The sequence below is a fragment of the Heterodontus francisci genome, chromosome 8, assembly GCF_036365525.1.
Source record: "Heterodontus francisci isolate sHetFra1 chromosome 8, sHetFra1.hap1, whole genome shotgun sequence".
Classification (NCBI taxonomy): Eukaryota; Metazoa; Chordata; class Chondrichthyes; order Heterodontiformes; family Heterodontidae; genus Heterodontus; species Heterodontus francisci.
The window spans coordinates 109,174,093-109,188,226 of NC_090378.1; the positions used below are offsets into that span (position 1 = coordinate 109,174,093).

Sequence of the window (14,134 nt, forward strand, 5' to 3'; positions counted from 1 at the left end):
TGGATCTAAGTGACCCTCTTGCTCAAGTGGTCATCCTTCATGTGAGAGTCTGAAAATCAAGGGTTGGCAGGCTACCAGACTGGAGTGTGCACCATGACCAAGAGGCTAATTCTACCCACCATGTGCAGCCAACCACCAAACACCATCTAGACACAATGCCCTACCCCACAAAATTCACTGGATAATAAGGGCAAACTGATAGTTTATATTCACCCCACTCCCTAGCCCAGAAGGTCTAAGCCAAACTGCCGTACTCTAACCACAAGCACTAGCCTAGATTGATTGAGTCAGCACAATGTAGGGTCCAAAATCTAGGGTGCTTCTGGTTTGTTTGGCTCAGTATTTTGCCCATGTACAAACCAACTGCACTACAAGCCACCTAGAAAATGCTTTCTGAAGTTTTTTTTTTTAAGTGTAAAGTTGGATTCAAAACCCTAATTTAGTCCTGAATATTGACTATGTTAGGATGTAAAAGAGCTCTATTTCGAAAAGGAGTTGGAGATCTCGCCCCAGTGTCCTAGCCAATACTTATCCCTCAACCAACATTACTGAAAAACTGGTGATCTGGTCATTATTACGTGACTATAAGAGACCTGGCTGTCGCATTTCCTACATTACAACAGTAGCTATCATTCAAAAGTACTTCACTGCCTTGTAAAGCACTTTGGCGAGTTCTTTCTTTTGGTGGGGATTACTTTCTTGAAAATAGAAGAGAAAATTGTCCATGAAAAAAAAAAAGACTTGCAGGTAGACAGCATTTTTCATGACCTCAGGATGTCCCAGAGTGCTTTACAGTCAATGAAATACTTTTCAAGTGTAGTCACATTTGTAACGTAGGAGGTGCAGCAGCCAATTTGTGCACAGCAAGCTCATACAAATATCAATGTGATAATAACCAAACAACCTGGTTTTAGTGATGTTGGTTGAAGGATAAATATTCACCAGTACATCGGGGATAACTCTCCTACTCTTCTTCAAAATAATGCCAAGGGATCTTTTTTGTCCGCATGAGGAGGGAGACGAGACCTCTGTTTAACATCTCACCCAAATGAACAACAACGCAGCACTCCCTCAGTACTGTACTGGAGTGTCAGCCTAGATTTTTGAGGTCAAGTCTCTGCAGTGGGACTTGAACCCGGAATCTCCTGGCTCAGAAGCAAGAGTGCTACCCCACTGAGCTATGGCGAATGCATGGAATCCTATTCCTGGAAATTATTCAGTTAATCTGCTAGAACATGCAGATGTGTGAACATATTGAAAAGTTGGGCAGCAGATGTAATTTAGAGTACAAATTGAAGTCATTCAACTGTTTGTTTTATACCTAACGTACCACAGCAGCAGAAAACTTGCTGAGATATTGAATAAGATCCTATCCCATCGACAGTCTGAACAAAAATGAGACAAATCTAGGTCAATTTACAAAAGAAACCATCTTGTGTGACTACAAATTACAAAATGGGCACTAACGCACCAAGTCTTTTGCTCAAACATAAAACTTCTCAAGCATTGCTCAGGTCCGCTCTGCTATTCAATCTGCCCCTCCCCCAGGAACAAAGCAGCCCCTGTCTGTATGTCAGGGAGTATCCATTACCCACGGGGCGAATGCAGCCCTCAGCTCTACAAAACACTAGCACAATTCCTACGTGTTCACTCTGTGCAAAAGCACACCTCACCAAAGGATACTCCTTTCTTTGCTTGTGTCAGGCTGCCAGCTAACGTTCCAGACCAAATACAATAAGATTCAGTAATCTAATCAGATGTTTTCTTACTTGCTGTCAGATTTTGTTGTGCACCAATTGCCTGCTGCATTTACCCACACTTCAAAAGTAATTTGCTGGACGCACATCCTGAGGGCAATAAGCCCCAATGTAAATGCAAATTATTTCAAGATGACATGTATTGAAAATTTGATACAAAATAATGCTTTAGGTACTTTATGCTGTAGTTTCTTTGCCACATTTCACCTGGATGTTGGGTAGCTGAATTAAGGACTTGTTGGAATTTCCTTTTGAAGTTATGTTACATTTTGATCTACAACAGCAACTTGAATTTATCTAGACCCTTTAATGAACTGAAATATCCCAAGCTGCTTCATAGCACCGTTTTCAGATAAACATTTGCACCAATCCAAAGATTTTGTCAACAAGGTAGGTTTTAAGGAGGGTCGTAAAAGAGAGAGGCAGAGGGGTTTTGATGGTCGCCGGGGGGGGAAGGAATTCCAGAGCCTACAGGTCTGGAGAAGTCTGAAGGCACGGATACTAATGGTGGGCAGTAGGAAGCAGGCAGAGTCAGAAGAATGCGGAAACTTCAAAGGATTGTTTTGCTGGAGAAGGTTACAGAGATAGGGAGGGGCGAGGCCATGGAAGATGAAAATGTTAAAATCCAGACTTTCAAGGACTAGCAGCCTATGTAGGTCAGTGTGCACATGAGTGATGGGTGAATAGTACAGTGGGGGTTAGGATACAGGCAGCAGAATTTTGCATCGTGCACCACGGTGCACTCCAGCAAATTCCCTACACTTGCATATTTGCATTTGCTATCCCAGCCAACGCTGGACAGGAACCAAATTTTTCCCCCAAAGCCACTCTTGCAGGCAAGGACCACACTGGCACAGATATAAGTCACAAGTGTATTCTTTCAGCTTGGCCATACAATGCAGAAGAACAAGAACAAGCAAAGGAAAGGGGAAGTTATTTTTATGCCCGTTTTCTTCGACTTAAGCAGAAAGCATACCCATCGCATGAAATGCACACAAGTATGGGGACAATCCGAACTGCCTCCCCCTCCACAACAAAGTACATGACAAATGAGCAGTCAGTAATAAAGTACAGGACAGAACATCTACTTACATGCAATGCCCGGTACCATTCTGATCTGTTACACATTTTCCTCGATTAACGCACGGCTGAAAGGAGTCACGACACTGTAATGCTAAGAGAAAAGAAAACCTCTGTTAGAACAAGTGCAAAGGCAGCATTTTTCAAATTACACCCAACTATTTCAACTCGCCCTCCTTACCAATAGAAAGGTAACTTTTACTTAACATGCACTTTCAAATTTCAATATTGGCTATTTCTGGCACTTATACAATAGAGTTTAGTCAGAAGTTCATGATATTTATCCATTTCCCTTTAATTGGGTTCTGGAAAGAGAAATGCGGGAACATTAATGATCTATTTTTTTCAACAGCAATAGCTTGCATTAATTTCACACTTTTAATATAGTTAACTGTCCCAGGGTGCTCCATAAGAGCGTTACCAAACAAAATTTGACACTAATCCACACAAGATGATATTAGGACAGGTGACCAAAAGCTTCGCCAAAGACATAGACTTTAAGGAGCATATTAAAAAGAGGAGTGAAAGGTAGAGAGGTGGAGAGCTTTAGGGAGGGAATTTCAGAGCAGTTGAATGCAGAGATGCCAATGGTGGAGTGATTAATATCAGAGATGTGTAACAGGGGATAGTTGGAGGAGCGTAGAGATCTCACAAAGTTGCAGGAGTTTACAGAGGTAGGGAGGGTAGAGGCCAAGGTTGGGGGGGGATTTGAAAACAGGGATAAGCATTTTCTCAAATAGCTGTTGTCAGACCAGAAGCCAACATAGCAGAGGGTGAAGAGGACTAGGGGAGGTGGTGGGATAGACGTAATGTCACTGGAGTAGTAATCAGAGGCCCATGATAAGGTCATGGGGAAGTGGGTTCAAATCCCACCGTGGCAGCTGGTAGAATGCAAATTCAATTCATTAAACTTAATTAATTCAAAACCTGGAATTGAAAGCTAGTCTCAGTAATGGTGCTATGAAACCATCATCGATTGTTGTAAAAACCAATCTGGTTCACTAATTCCCTTTAGGGAAGGTAATCTGCCATCCTTACTTGGTCTGGCCTACATGTGACTCCAGACCCACAGCAATGTGGTTGACTCTTAACTGCCCTTCGAAATGACCTAGCAACCCATTCAGTTGTCAAGGGCAACTGGGGATGGGTAACAAATGCTGACCTTGCCAGCGACGCCCACATCCCATGAAAGAATTTTAAAAAGGTGCGAGTTGGGATACAGGAAGCAGAGTCAGGATTTCATGCAAATTATATTACACAAAATTAGAAAAGTATTTTTTGCAAAAATATTCATTTTAGGGACAAATCTAAATCCAGTAAAAGACTGGATTCCTTCATTACTGACACCATCTCACCTAAAAGTGTCATAGTTTCTTCCTTGTTGATCAACAAAAATGTTAGAATTTGCGACAGTTCAGTGACATCATGGAAGGCTCAATGTGAACCATGTGCCTGTTTTTTCATGTGGACAGAGCTGCTCATTATTCTGCCATAAACACACTCTCTGCACTAATGCTTTGTCTTTCAACGCAAGCATTAACAAGCTCTTTGCCTTTGTCCCATGACAGCTCTGTTATTTAATCTCTCCTGCCCGATCACACCTTCCCTTTTGTTCTCTTCCCCAAACACCACCCGCCCCCTTTCACTTGCTTAAAACCGAATTCTTCTCCAACCTTTGCCAGTTCTGACAAAAGGTCACAGACCTGAAAAGTTAACTCCACTTTTCTCTCCACAGATGCTGCCTGACTTGCTGAGTATTTCCAGCACTTCCTGTTTTTATTTCAAAATCAACACTGTCTGAATAACTAATGTTTTTTTTCTATAATAGGAGAGTACAACTGAAGTCCAGGAGCAACAGGCTGAATGGGAAGGATCTATTAGATTGGACAAAACTTCCCCATCCAACATGCCTCCCCAGCTCTCCCCACTTCCTAATCTTGCTGGGGTATAGTTCCACAGGAACCATCCATCCACCAGTCATTTACCAAAGTGGCAATTCTCCACGTGAGCTGTGAATACCAGCAGACTATCCCACCATTGGGGGCTGGGAAAACATCAGAGCTGAGCTCATTCCTGTCCACATTCAGCATAGAAACACATGCACCTTCAAACAGAATTCACTGGATAAGTTGTTCAGGAACCGGAACCCACGGCGATCTTTCTTTCTTCCATGTCCCATAGACTAACGGCAACAGCCCTGCTGTCATCCCAGCTTAGAGTTCACTGAACACAGACTGGGAATTAAACCTGTAACCAGTATGGCTCACTCAATACTGCAATCAACTGAGCTGCTGGAGAGCAAATGCAACCTTCACCAACGCATATTTGGTGCACGACACTTCAGCATCTGTAGTCTGTGCCCTAGATTCCTTACACGGTCCGTTCAAAGCTAATCTTTTGCCACCTTCTGCATTACTTTCCCTTCCTTCTTCCTGAAGGCATTGGTAATTTGCTGGGATATACAGCTGCCAAGTGCCAGCCATCCTCTGGGACCATGCTCCGATAACCTTTGTTCAGTATGATGATAGTCTGTCAGCAGACTATTTAACAGTGATGGGCATCACAGAACAGTCCTACCCTGACATGTGTATGACGAATGTTTATGTGTGTGTCTATTCCATAATACACACACACTCACACACAAACAAAATCAACACTTCCAGCAGGAGTGCTAGCCTTGGCCAGGTTTTCATTCCTTATCTCAGATGCTGCTGAGGTGAACTGTGATGCCACAGAATGCAGTAAAGGGGCAGGACAATTAATTGCTTCCCTATAGAGAGAGGAGAACAATGAGATGCTAAACCACCCTCTGCCACTCACATACGTTTCAAGCTTGTTATGAATCAATAGCGCCAGGGACTAGGGTGCAAGAAGCCTGTTTGAGCCTCCTTACTGGGTACAGGAGTAGAGAAAGAGGAGCCAAAATGAGGGAGGAGGTGGGGTTAGAATATACAAAAGCAGTAAAAAAAAAAAGCACAAAGTAACAGGAAATGTACCATCCAATGAAGGGTCACAGATTGTAGAACATAATGAAGGGAGCCTGGTTATTTTTAATGCTAGTTTCATGTCACTGCTTCCTGTTTGGCCTGTATCTGATTTCCATGATAGTTGTACTTCAGCCAGCCAGGCTAGGTTACTGACGTATAGAAAAACATGAACTGTTTTATTTTAATATCTACCTTTACTCACTAGAATTTCAAAGAAAGAGATTTAAAACACAGGACTTTCTTTTTAAGATGCAGAATAGGAGACAGGAAATCTAATATGCGGCCTGATTATACAATGCTGAACTGCTCTTAAGAAGTTTGCACATGTGTTGCGGGAGAGATGAAGTGTCGTTCAATGCCCAGCTCTCCTCCTGCTGCTCCACAAAACCCATTTGTCTCCCTAGCTGTATCCAGGGCAACTGGCTGGCAATGTCAGTACACACTCATCAAATCACTGCAAGAATTCTTGATGCTTACAATCTGGACAACAAAAAGACAATAACCTGCAATTTTATCTGGTGCACAGATAGAGTCATAGGGGGCATTTTATGCTCTCGCCCCAACTGGGTTTGGATTCAGGGAGAGCATAAAATCAGCTGGGGAGGGTGGGGGGAACGGGTGCTGGTGGTGTTCCACCTTCCTGTCTCCACCAAAGTTTAGTCCGGGGCAGGAAGGCCTGTAAATGGTCTTCCTGTCCTGCCGCCAATTGAGGCTCTTAACTGGGCAATTAATCCCCGATTGAGGGCCTCATCCCGCTACCGCTGCTGAGGTGGGGGGCCGTCCCCTTGGTAAAAGGTTCAGTGCCTGAACAAGGGACCCGGCATCAGGAAGCCACCTCTCTGCCCTTGTTACCTACCCCCTATACCACCCTCCCTCACAATCCCCACCCTGCGAGCCCCTTCCCACCCTGCCCTACCTGTGGCCTGGGTCCAGCACTGCTCCTGGGCCTCGGGTAGGTGCTCTTCAGCAGCAGCCACCGCCTCCACGGTGCGCTGCTCAATGAAAGAGCTACCAGCCTCTGATTGGCCAGCAGCTCTCAGAGCAAGACTTCTGGTACAAGGGTCCTTGATCCCATGGAAGGCCTATTGCTGTCCACTTAAGGGCCCGATTGGCAATAGATCCAGCGGGCCTTCTGGAGCAGAGGCAACACAGGGTACTCTGTCGTTTTTTCCGGACATCGAGATGCGCCTCGTCAGAATAAAATCCCAGCCATAGGCCATTTACGACACAGGAGGCAGCCATTTGGCCCATCAAGTCCATGCCAGCTCTCCATGGAGCTGTCCAGTCTGTCGCACTCCCCCATTTGATCCCAGTAGCTCTGCAAGTTTATTTCCTTCAAGTGGCCACCTAATTTCCTTTGGAAGTCAATGATCGTCTCCACTTCCACCAGCCTTGTGGGCAGCGAGTTCCAGGTCATGACCACCCGCTCTGTAAAAAGTTTTTCCTCATATTTCCCCATCCCTTCTCCTTTCCCTCCTGCAAAAAGAGTGCTAATGCTTCAGCATATTACATGACACTTACTCTGGTTAAAAAAAAAAGTGCATCATGTGCCCAGAACCACAGAACTGTCATACACTAGTGTTAGTCATTTACTTTTGTTGCAACCCAGTGTGATGGGGTATCAGTCTGTGCCTGCAATGTCCCCATACCTTGGAGGTTCACATGTTAATCAGGCCATCACTTTAGTTGTCAAGTGAAAAGCAAGCAAGTGGATAATAGGAAGCATTAAAAAAAAAATTGGGCAGGTTCTGAAGGTGGGATGGGGAGTCTATGTATTGTCATGCACAAGGCATCACAAATATATGGTACAGGCTGGATAGGCCCGTATGCCTTTCTCTGTATGTCATTTTTATATAGTTCCTTCACTAGCTCTTGGAATACCTCAACCCAAACTATATTCGCTTGCTGGAAAACAGGAATTTGGGGGTTGGGGGTGGGGGGGGGGCTGCGGACGGTGGTGTTGGCAGCGGGAAATAAAGCTACATCCCTGCTCAACATCCTACAGCCTGCTAAGCCATCGCTGAAGACTCAAACATACATGGACAGTTAAGGTCCCCACCACTCTTGTAGTTGAAGAGTTTTCCACCATAGCTATGTTAACACATGAATAATGGTCACTCGAGTGACTCAATAGACAGCTGCCTGTGCCCATGGAACTGGACTCCTGCCAGAATCATCAGCAAAGATACACAAAAAAAAAGTCATTTCAGTTGGCCCAGAGAAAGCACACTTTTGCAACGGTTTCTCGCCTGCGCTCCCACTCCCCACAGTTCGGAAGCAAGGAATGTCTGTTTATTGACTCATGTGAACAAACACCATTTCAGCCACAAAGTGTGCAAGGGTATAGTTACAATCAGCTTAATATTAACACTTAGCTTTCATGCTGCTGACATTATCTGAGGTTTTCAAGGTTCAGTACCGAGTGGAAGACAGCTGTCTTCCCAAAGCAGATTTGAGTTATGGCAGGCAAGCAGCTCCCTACGACATTTTTCAGCCCCAAAACCTTCTGTAGATTGCATCGGCCTTGTGTGAAGCTGCTTAGAGTCCCATTGTACAAATGCACAAGAAACTCGAAGCTTAGTTGCTTGTTCCAGTCACTTTTTTTTTTATTAGCCCCCGTATACAACAGATCATTCTTCAGAGCAGCTGTTCCTCTACAGTTTTTCTAACTGTCTCATCCTCTCCATCATACTGAGAATAAAGAATCTACAAAACCCTACCATCAGGGGCCGGATGTCTCTTATTAAAATTCCACTCCAAGTGCCAGAATTCTCATGCTGCAAACACATGCCTGCCATCAGGAGCTTGCTGCATCCCACTGTCTCCTGATTTGCTTCAAATTCCAAACCCTCCACCCCCACAACTCAATTGCTCATATCCAGCTGGGAAAAAAACAAGAAAATCAGGGATAAGGAGTCACGACTTATTATTTAAAACAAAAGAATGGTGAACACTCTTCCTCCCAGTAGTTTTGACTGAAGTGTAAGCAACAAGATTTTAATCATGAGTCACACCGTTGATTATCAAGGAGTAAGCTGATCTCACCAGCCCAGCAACTCTCAGAACCTCAGTTCTTTTTTCCTTTAAATCATTCATGGGACGTGGGCATCGCTGGCAAGGCCAGCATTTACTGCCCACCCCCAACTGCTTTTGAGAAGATGGTGGTGAGTCGCCTTCTTAACTGATAGAGTCCCTTCACCACACAGACTACAACAGTCCTGCTCAGGAGGGAGTTCCAGGTTTTTCACCGAGCGACAATGAAAGAATGGCAATATATTTCCAAGTGAGGAATGGTTGTGATTTGGAGGGAAATTGGAGGTGATCTTCCCGTGTGCCTGCTGCCCTTGTCCTTCCAGGTGGTACAGACCGTAGGCTTGGGAGGAGATGTCAAAGCAGCTTTGGCGAGTTGTTGCAGTTCTTCTTGGAGATGGTACACACAGCATTCATGGTGCACCAGCGGAGGAGGCAGTGATTGTTTAAGGAAGTAGATGGTGCAGAGCTTCTTAGTGTTACTGGAGCTACACTCATCCAGAGTATACCATCACACTCCAGACTTGTGTCTTGTAGATGGTGGACAGTCAGGAAGTGAGTCACGTGCTGCAGAATACCTAGCCTCTGACCTGCTCTTGTAGCCACAGTACTTAATTGGCTGGTCCAGTTAAGTTTCTGATCAATGTTGAATGCAGGATATTGATGGTGAGGGATTTGCTGATGGCGATACTGTTGAATGCCAAGGGGCGGTGTTGTTGGAGATGGACATTGTTAGGACTTAGTTGGCAAGCAACATTCACGTCACACATCAGCTCAAGCCTGAACGTTGTCCAGGTTTCGCTGCATGCAGACACGGGCTGCTTCAGTACCTGAGGAGCTGCGGATGGATCTATGCAATCAGTGAACATCCACACTTCTGACTTTATGATGGAGAGAAGGTCATTGATGAAGCAGCTGAAGATGGTTGGCCTAGTACATTACCTTGAGAAACGCTTGCAGCGATGCCCAGAGGCTGAGATGATTGACATTCAACAACCACAACCATCTTCCTTTGTGCTAGGTACGACTCCAACCAGTGGAGATTTTTCTCCCCGATTTCCATTGACTTGAGTTTTGCTAGGGCTGCTTGATGCCTTACTCAGTTAAATGCTGCTTTGATGTCAAGGGCAGTCACTTGCACCTCACTTCTTGAATTCAGCTCTTTTATCCAAGAATTAGGACCAGGCTATAAAGAAATCTGGAGCAGAGCAGCCCTGGCAGAACCCAAACTGAGGATCAGTGAGCAGGTTAATGGCAAGCAAGTGCCGCTTGTTCGCACTGTCTACAACACCTTCCATCAGTCTGCCGATGATTGAGAATAGGCTGTTGGGCAGTGTTTGGATTTGTCCTTTCTTTGTACAGTGCATACTTGGGCAATTTTCCAATTGTTGGGTAGATGCCAGTGTTGTAGCTTTACTGAAACAGTTAGGCTAAAGGCATGCTTAGTTCTGGAGCATAAGTCTTCAACACTGCAGCCGGGATGTTGTTGGGGCCCATAGCCTTTGCTGTGTACAGTACACTCAGCCATTTCATGATATCACGTGAAGTGAATCAAACTGGCTGAGGACGGGTTTCTGTGATAGTGGAAACCTCAAGAGGAGGCAGAGTTGGATCATTCAATTGGCACTTCCAGTTGAAGGTGGTTGCAAACACTTTAGCTTTATCTTTTGCACTCATATGCTTGGTTCCGCCATCATTGAGAATGGGGATGTTCATGGAGCCTCCTCCTCCTCCCCCCATTAAATGTTTGATTGTCTGATCAGTTGATTGTGAATCACCTGGCTGTTGACAGCATCCTGTTTCCACTGTTTAGCATTCATGTCGCCCAGTGTTACAACCTCGTCAGATTGACTCTTGATTTTTAGGTACGCTTGCACTGTTCCTAGCATTCTCTCCTACACTCCTCAAATGAATCAGGGCTGGTCCTTCGTGACTTGATGGTAAGGGTAGAGCGAGGCACCTGCTGGACCATGAGCTTACAGATTGTAACAAAATACAATTCTGCTGCTGATGGCTCACAGTATCTCACAGATGCCCAGTTGAACTGCAAGATCTGTTCTGAAGATATTCCATTTAACATGGCGGTATTGTCACACAACATGACGGAGGGTGTCCTCAGTATGAAAGCAAGACTTAGTCTCCACAAGGACTGTGCAGTGGTCACTCCTACCAATACTGTCATTGGCAGATGCATCTGCAACAGGTAGATTGGAGAGGACAAGGTGAAGTAGGTTTTTCCTCCACGTTGGTTCTCTCACCACTTGTCATAAAGTCCTTCAGGACTCGGCCAGTTCCATCAGTAGTGCTGCAACCAAGCCACTCTTCGTGATGGACGTTGAAGACTTACCCAGAACACACTCTGTTTCCTTACTACCCTCAGTGCTTTTTCCAAGTGGTGTTCAACATAGAGCACTGCTGATTCAGCAGCTGAGGGAGGACGGGCGCTTGTAACCAGCAGGCGGTTTCCTTGCCCATGTTCGACCTGAAGCTATGAGACTTCCCCAGCTGCTGTGGTGGGATTTGAACTCTTATAGTCAGATCATTAGTCTTTTTGGATTGCTAAGGTGTGTCCGATGAAATGTCATGGGCTATGTAAAAAGTTTGAATCAATCTTCCCATTGCTGTAATACATGCTGAGCTCCCAAAGCAAGCAAATTTTGGTGTTTTGATTTTGGATTTAACCCCTAAATGAGGCTACTTTTTCTAAACCTTCAGGTGCACCCCATGTGTTACAAATGAAGGACATGTTGAAAAAATACCAGAGCATCACATGCCAGATATAGTCCATGGACCCTAGTTTGGACACCTCTGCCATAAACTATTTTGACAGGGTAGTTTTTGCCAATATCACTGGAGGCAGCACAGCTTCTTATGCTGTCATATGCAGAGAATGCCCCTGCATTCTGATCATGGAAGCAGGCTCCGAGTCACTGGCCTTAATGTGTCTTCAGCACTTCAGGGAAGGTACACCATCTGGAAAAGTTACAAATCGTGACTTTGAAATTAAGCTGTATCCAGGTTTAGTCACCTGCAGTCTGCTGCTATGTGAACAGGACAGATTTAATGTGAACAGGGCAGATTCCACAGCACCAGCAGCCTGGCTCATTATAAAGTGACTTCTTCTTAAAACAGTTCCGAAATAAATAAGAGAATAAATCTAAATCCATCTGCTTCCAGCTTTGGCTGAACACGACGACCCTGTAACGCAGCAAAAAGCAAGGTTCGCATTTACACAACATCTTTTACAACCTCAGGTCATCCTAAAGCACTTTACAGTCCATGAGGTGCTTTTGAAATGTATCGTCACTGTTGTAATATAGGAAGCACAGCAGCCAATTTGCACAAAGCATACCCCTACATGATAAACAACCAGATAATCTGTTTTTGTGATATTGGTTGAGGAGTATATATTGGCCAGGAGAGCTGTCCTATTCTTTGAATAGTGCCTGATGGGAACTTCCACGTCCAGTTGAGGGGCCAGAAGGGATCTTGGTTTTATAATTCATCCAAAAAAACATCTCCGACAGTGCAGCATTCCCTCAATATTATGGAAATGTGTGCCAATATCTCTATAGTGAGACTTGAACCCACAACCTTCTGACTCAAAGCAGAGAGTGCTATGCACTGAGCCATGTCTGACAGCAAGTTTGTCCCTCCATCTCCAATTGTCAGTTGCTATTTCTCCAATTTTCGACTGCACTTCCATCTTTTTTGTTGTCTATTCAACTTCGACAAATCATCACAGCTTCCAGGAAAAAAACTACGTGTTTAATTCCTTTGGGAAAAGTTTTACTAACCTTTTTTATATAAATAGGCGAGATTTTTTTTTTTTAATTAAAAATATTTTGTCCCTCACACCAAAGGTGCTACCTGACTATATCCACAAAAGCAATCTACAGCACAATGCATGCACGATGTCAAATTGAGAGTTAACGATAGAAGCGTACCACCACAGCCATTGTATATACTTTTTGTTCTTTCATGGGATGTAGGCATTGCTGGCAAGGCCAGCATTTGTTGCCCATCCCTAATTGCCTGTAACAACTGAGTGGTTTGCGAGGCCATTTCAGAGGGCAGTTAAGAGTCAACCCCATTGCTGTGGGTCTGGAGTCACATGTAGGTCAGACCAGGTAAGGACAGCAGATTGCCTTCCCTAAAGGGCATTAGTGAACCAGATGGGTTTTTACAACAATTGATGAGACTAGCTTTCAAATCCAGATTTATTAATTGAACCCGTGCTCCAAGAGCATTACCACTACACCACCATCTCCCCTACAATGCACAGTCATTCATGATCTTAGCAAGGGAGCCTAGGCTGGTCCCAGCAGAGACAGTGTGATAGAATGTGCTTTCAGGAAGGGGCAAGGTTACTAAATGGCATTTGGAAAAAAAACAAGGGTTGCCGCTGGTAGCCTCAAGGAATAAGGCACCACCTGAGGGGACACTGGGCCAAACATACCACAAGGCTTGATGCCCAGTGCATGCTGGATTAGCTGATCTCAGATAGGGCAGTTGTTGGAGTGTTCCAAGTTGCCTCAGTACCTCCCTGACTACTGAGAGTATGGGATACAGGGAATAAGTGAATCAGGGTTCCCACCCTGATCATGATCAGGTAGCACACTACTGGGCAGCATAGAATTTTATTGTGTGAAATTAGCTCATGAACAAGAAAGCAAAAAATTCACCCCAGAAAAGTAATTTCTTCCACACATACCAGATACTATACTCCATCAAAGAACTGATTCAAACGTCAGGAGTGAAATTCAACATTAATATTTCAGACTTCCAGATAGCACAGCCTGCTCCCCCACACAAGCGACACTTTCAGAAACACAGAAATATCATCGTCTTGAAGATTACTGGCATTGGCTATAAATGTAAAAACTATTCCCCATCACTTTATTCAGTATCATATTCATGATTTCCCTCCGTCTGTCAAAATATTACGAGTTTCTCACGAACAGAATGACCGTGCACCAATGTGCCACATTACGTGATGAGGTGTGGACATAGATCCATAATTCCCCACCTTCAGCAAACAGTTAACAAACATTAAATTGGTGGGAGTATTAACCCATGTTGCTTTCAGGAATTACATCAACAGCAGCCTGGGCAATGTGCAACATAAACACAGCTACCAGCAACAGGCAAGTGATTTGAAACCAGCTACTCAAAACAGTTCTTTCTTTAAAGGAATGTTGTGACTTAACCACTGTCTGTGACCAAAAATACACAAAAACCCAAATGTGGTGCAGTTATGAGTCTTCTGTTAGAACATCT

The 14,134-nt window shown here is 44.4% G+C and overlaps 1 protein-coding gene across 1 annotated transcript in view; it reads right to left on the reverse strand.

Moving 5' to 3' along the window:
* LOC137373077 (neurogenic locus notch homolog protein 2-like) overlaps positions 1-14,134 on the reverse strand; it is a 164,491-nt gene that overhangs the window by 135,053 nt on the left and 15,304 nt on the right. The window contains exon 2 of the mRNA XM_068037924.1: positions 2,850-2,931. Within this exon, the coding sequence (XP_067894025.1) occupies positions 2,850-2,931 (82 nt within the window). The remainder of the gene's footprint in view (positions 1-2,849; positions 2,932-14,134) is intronic.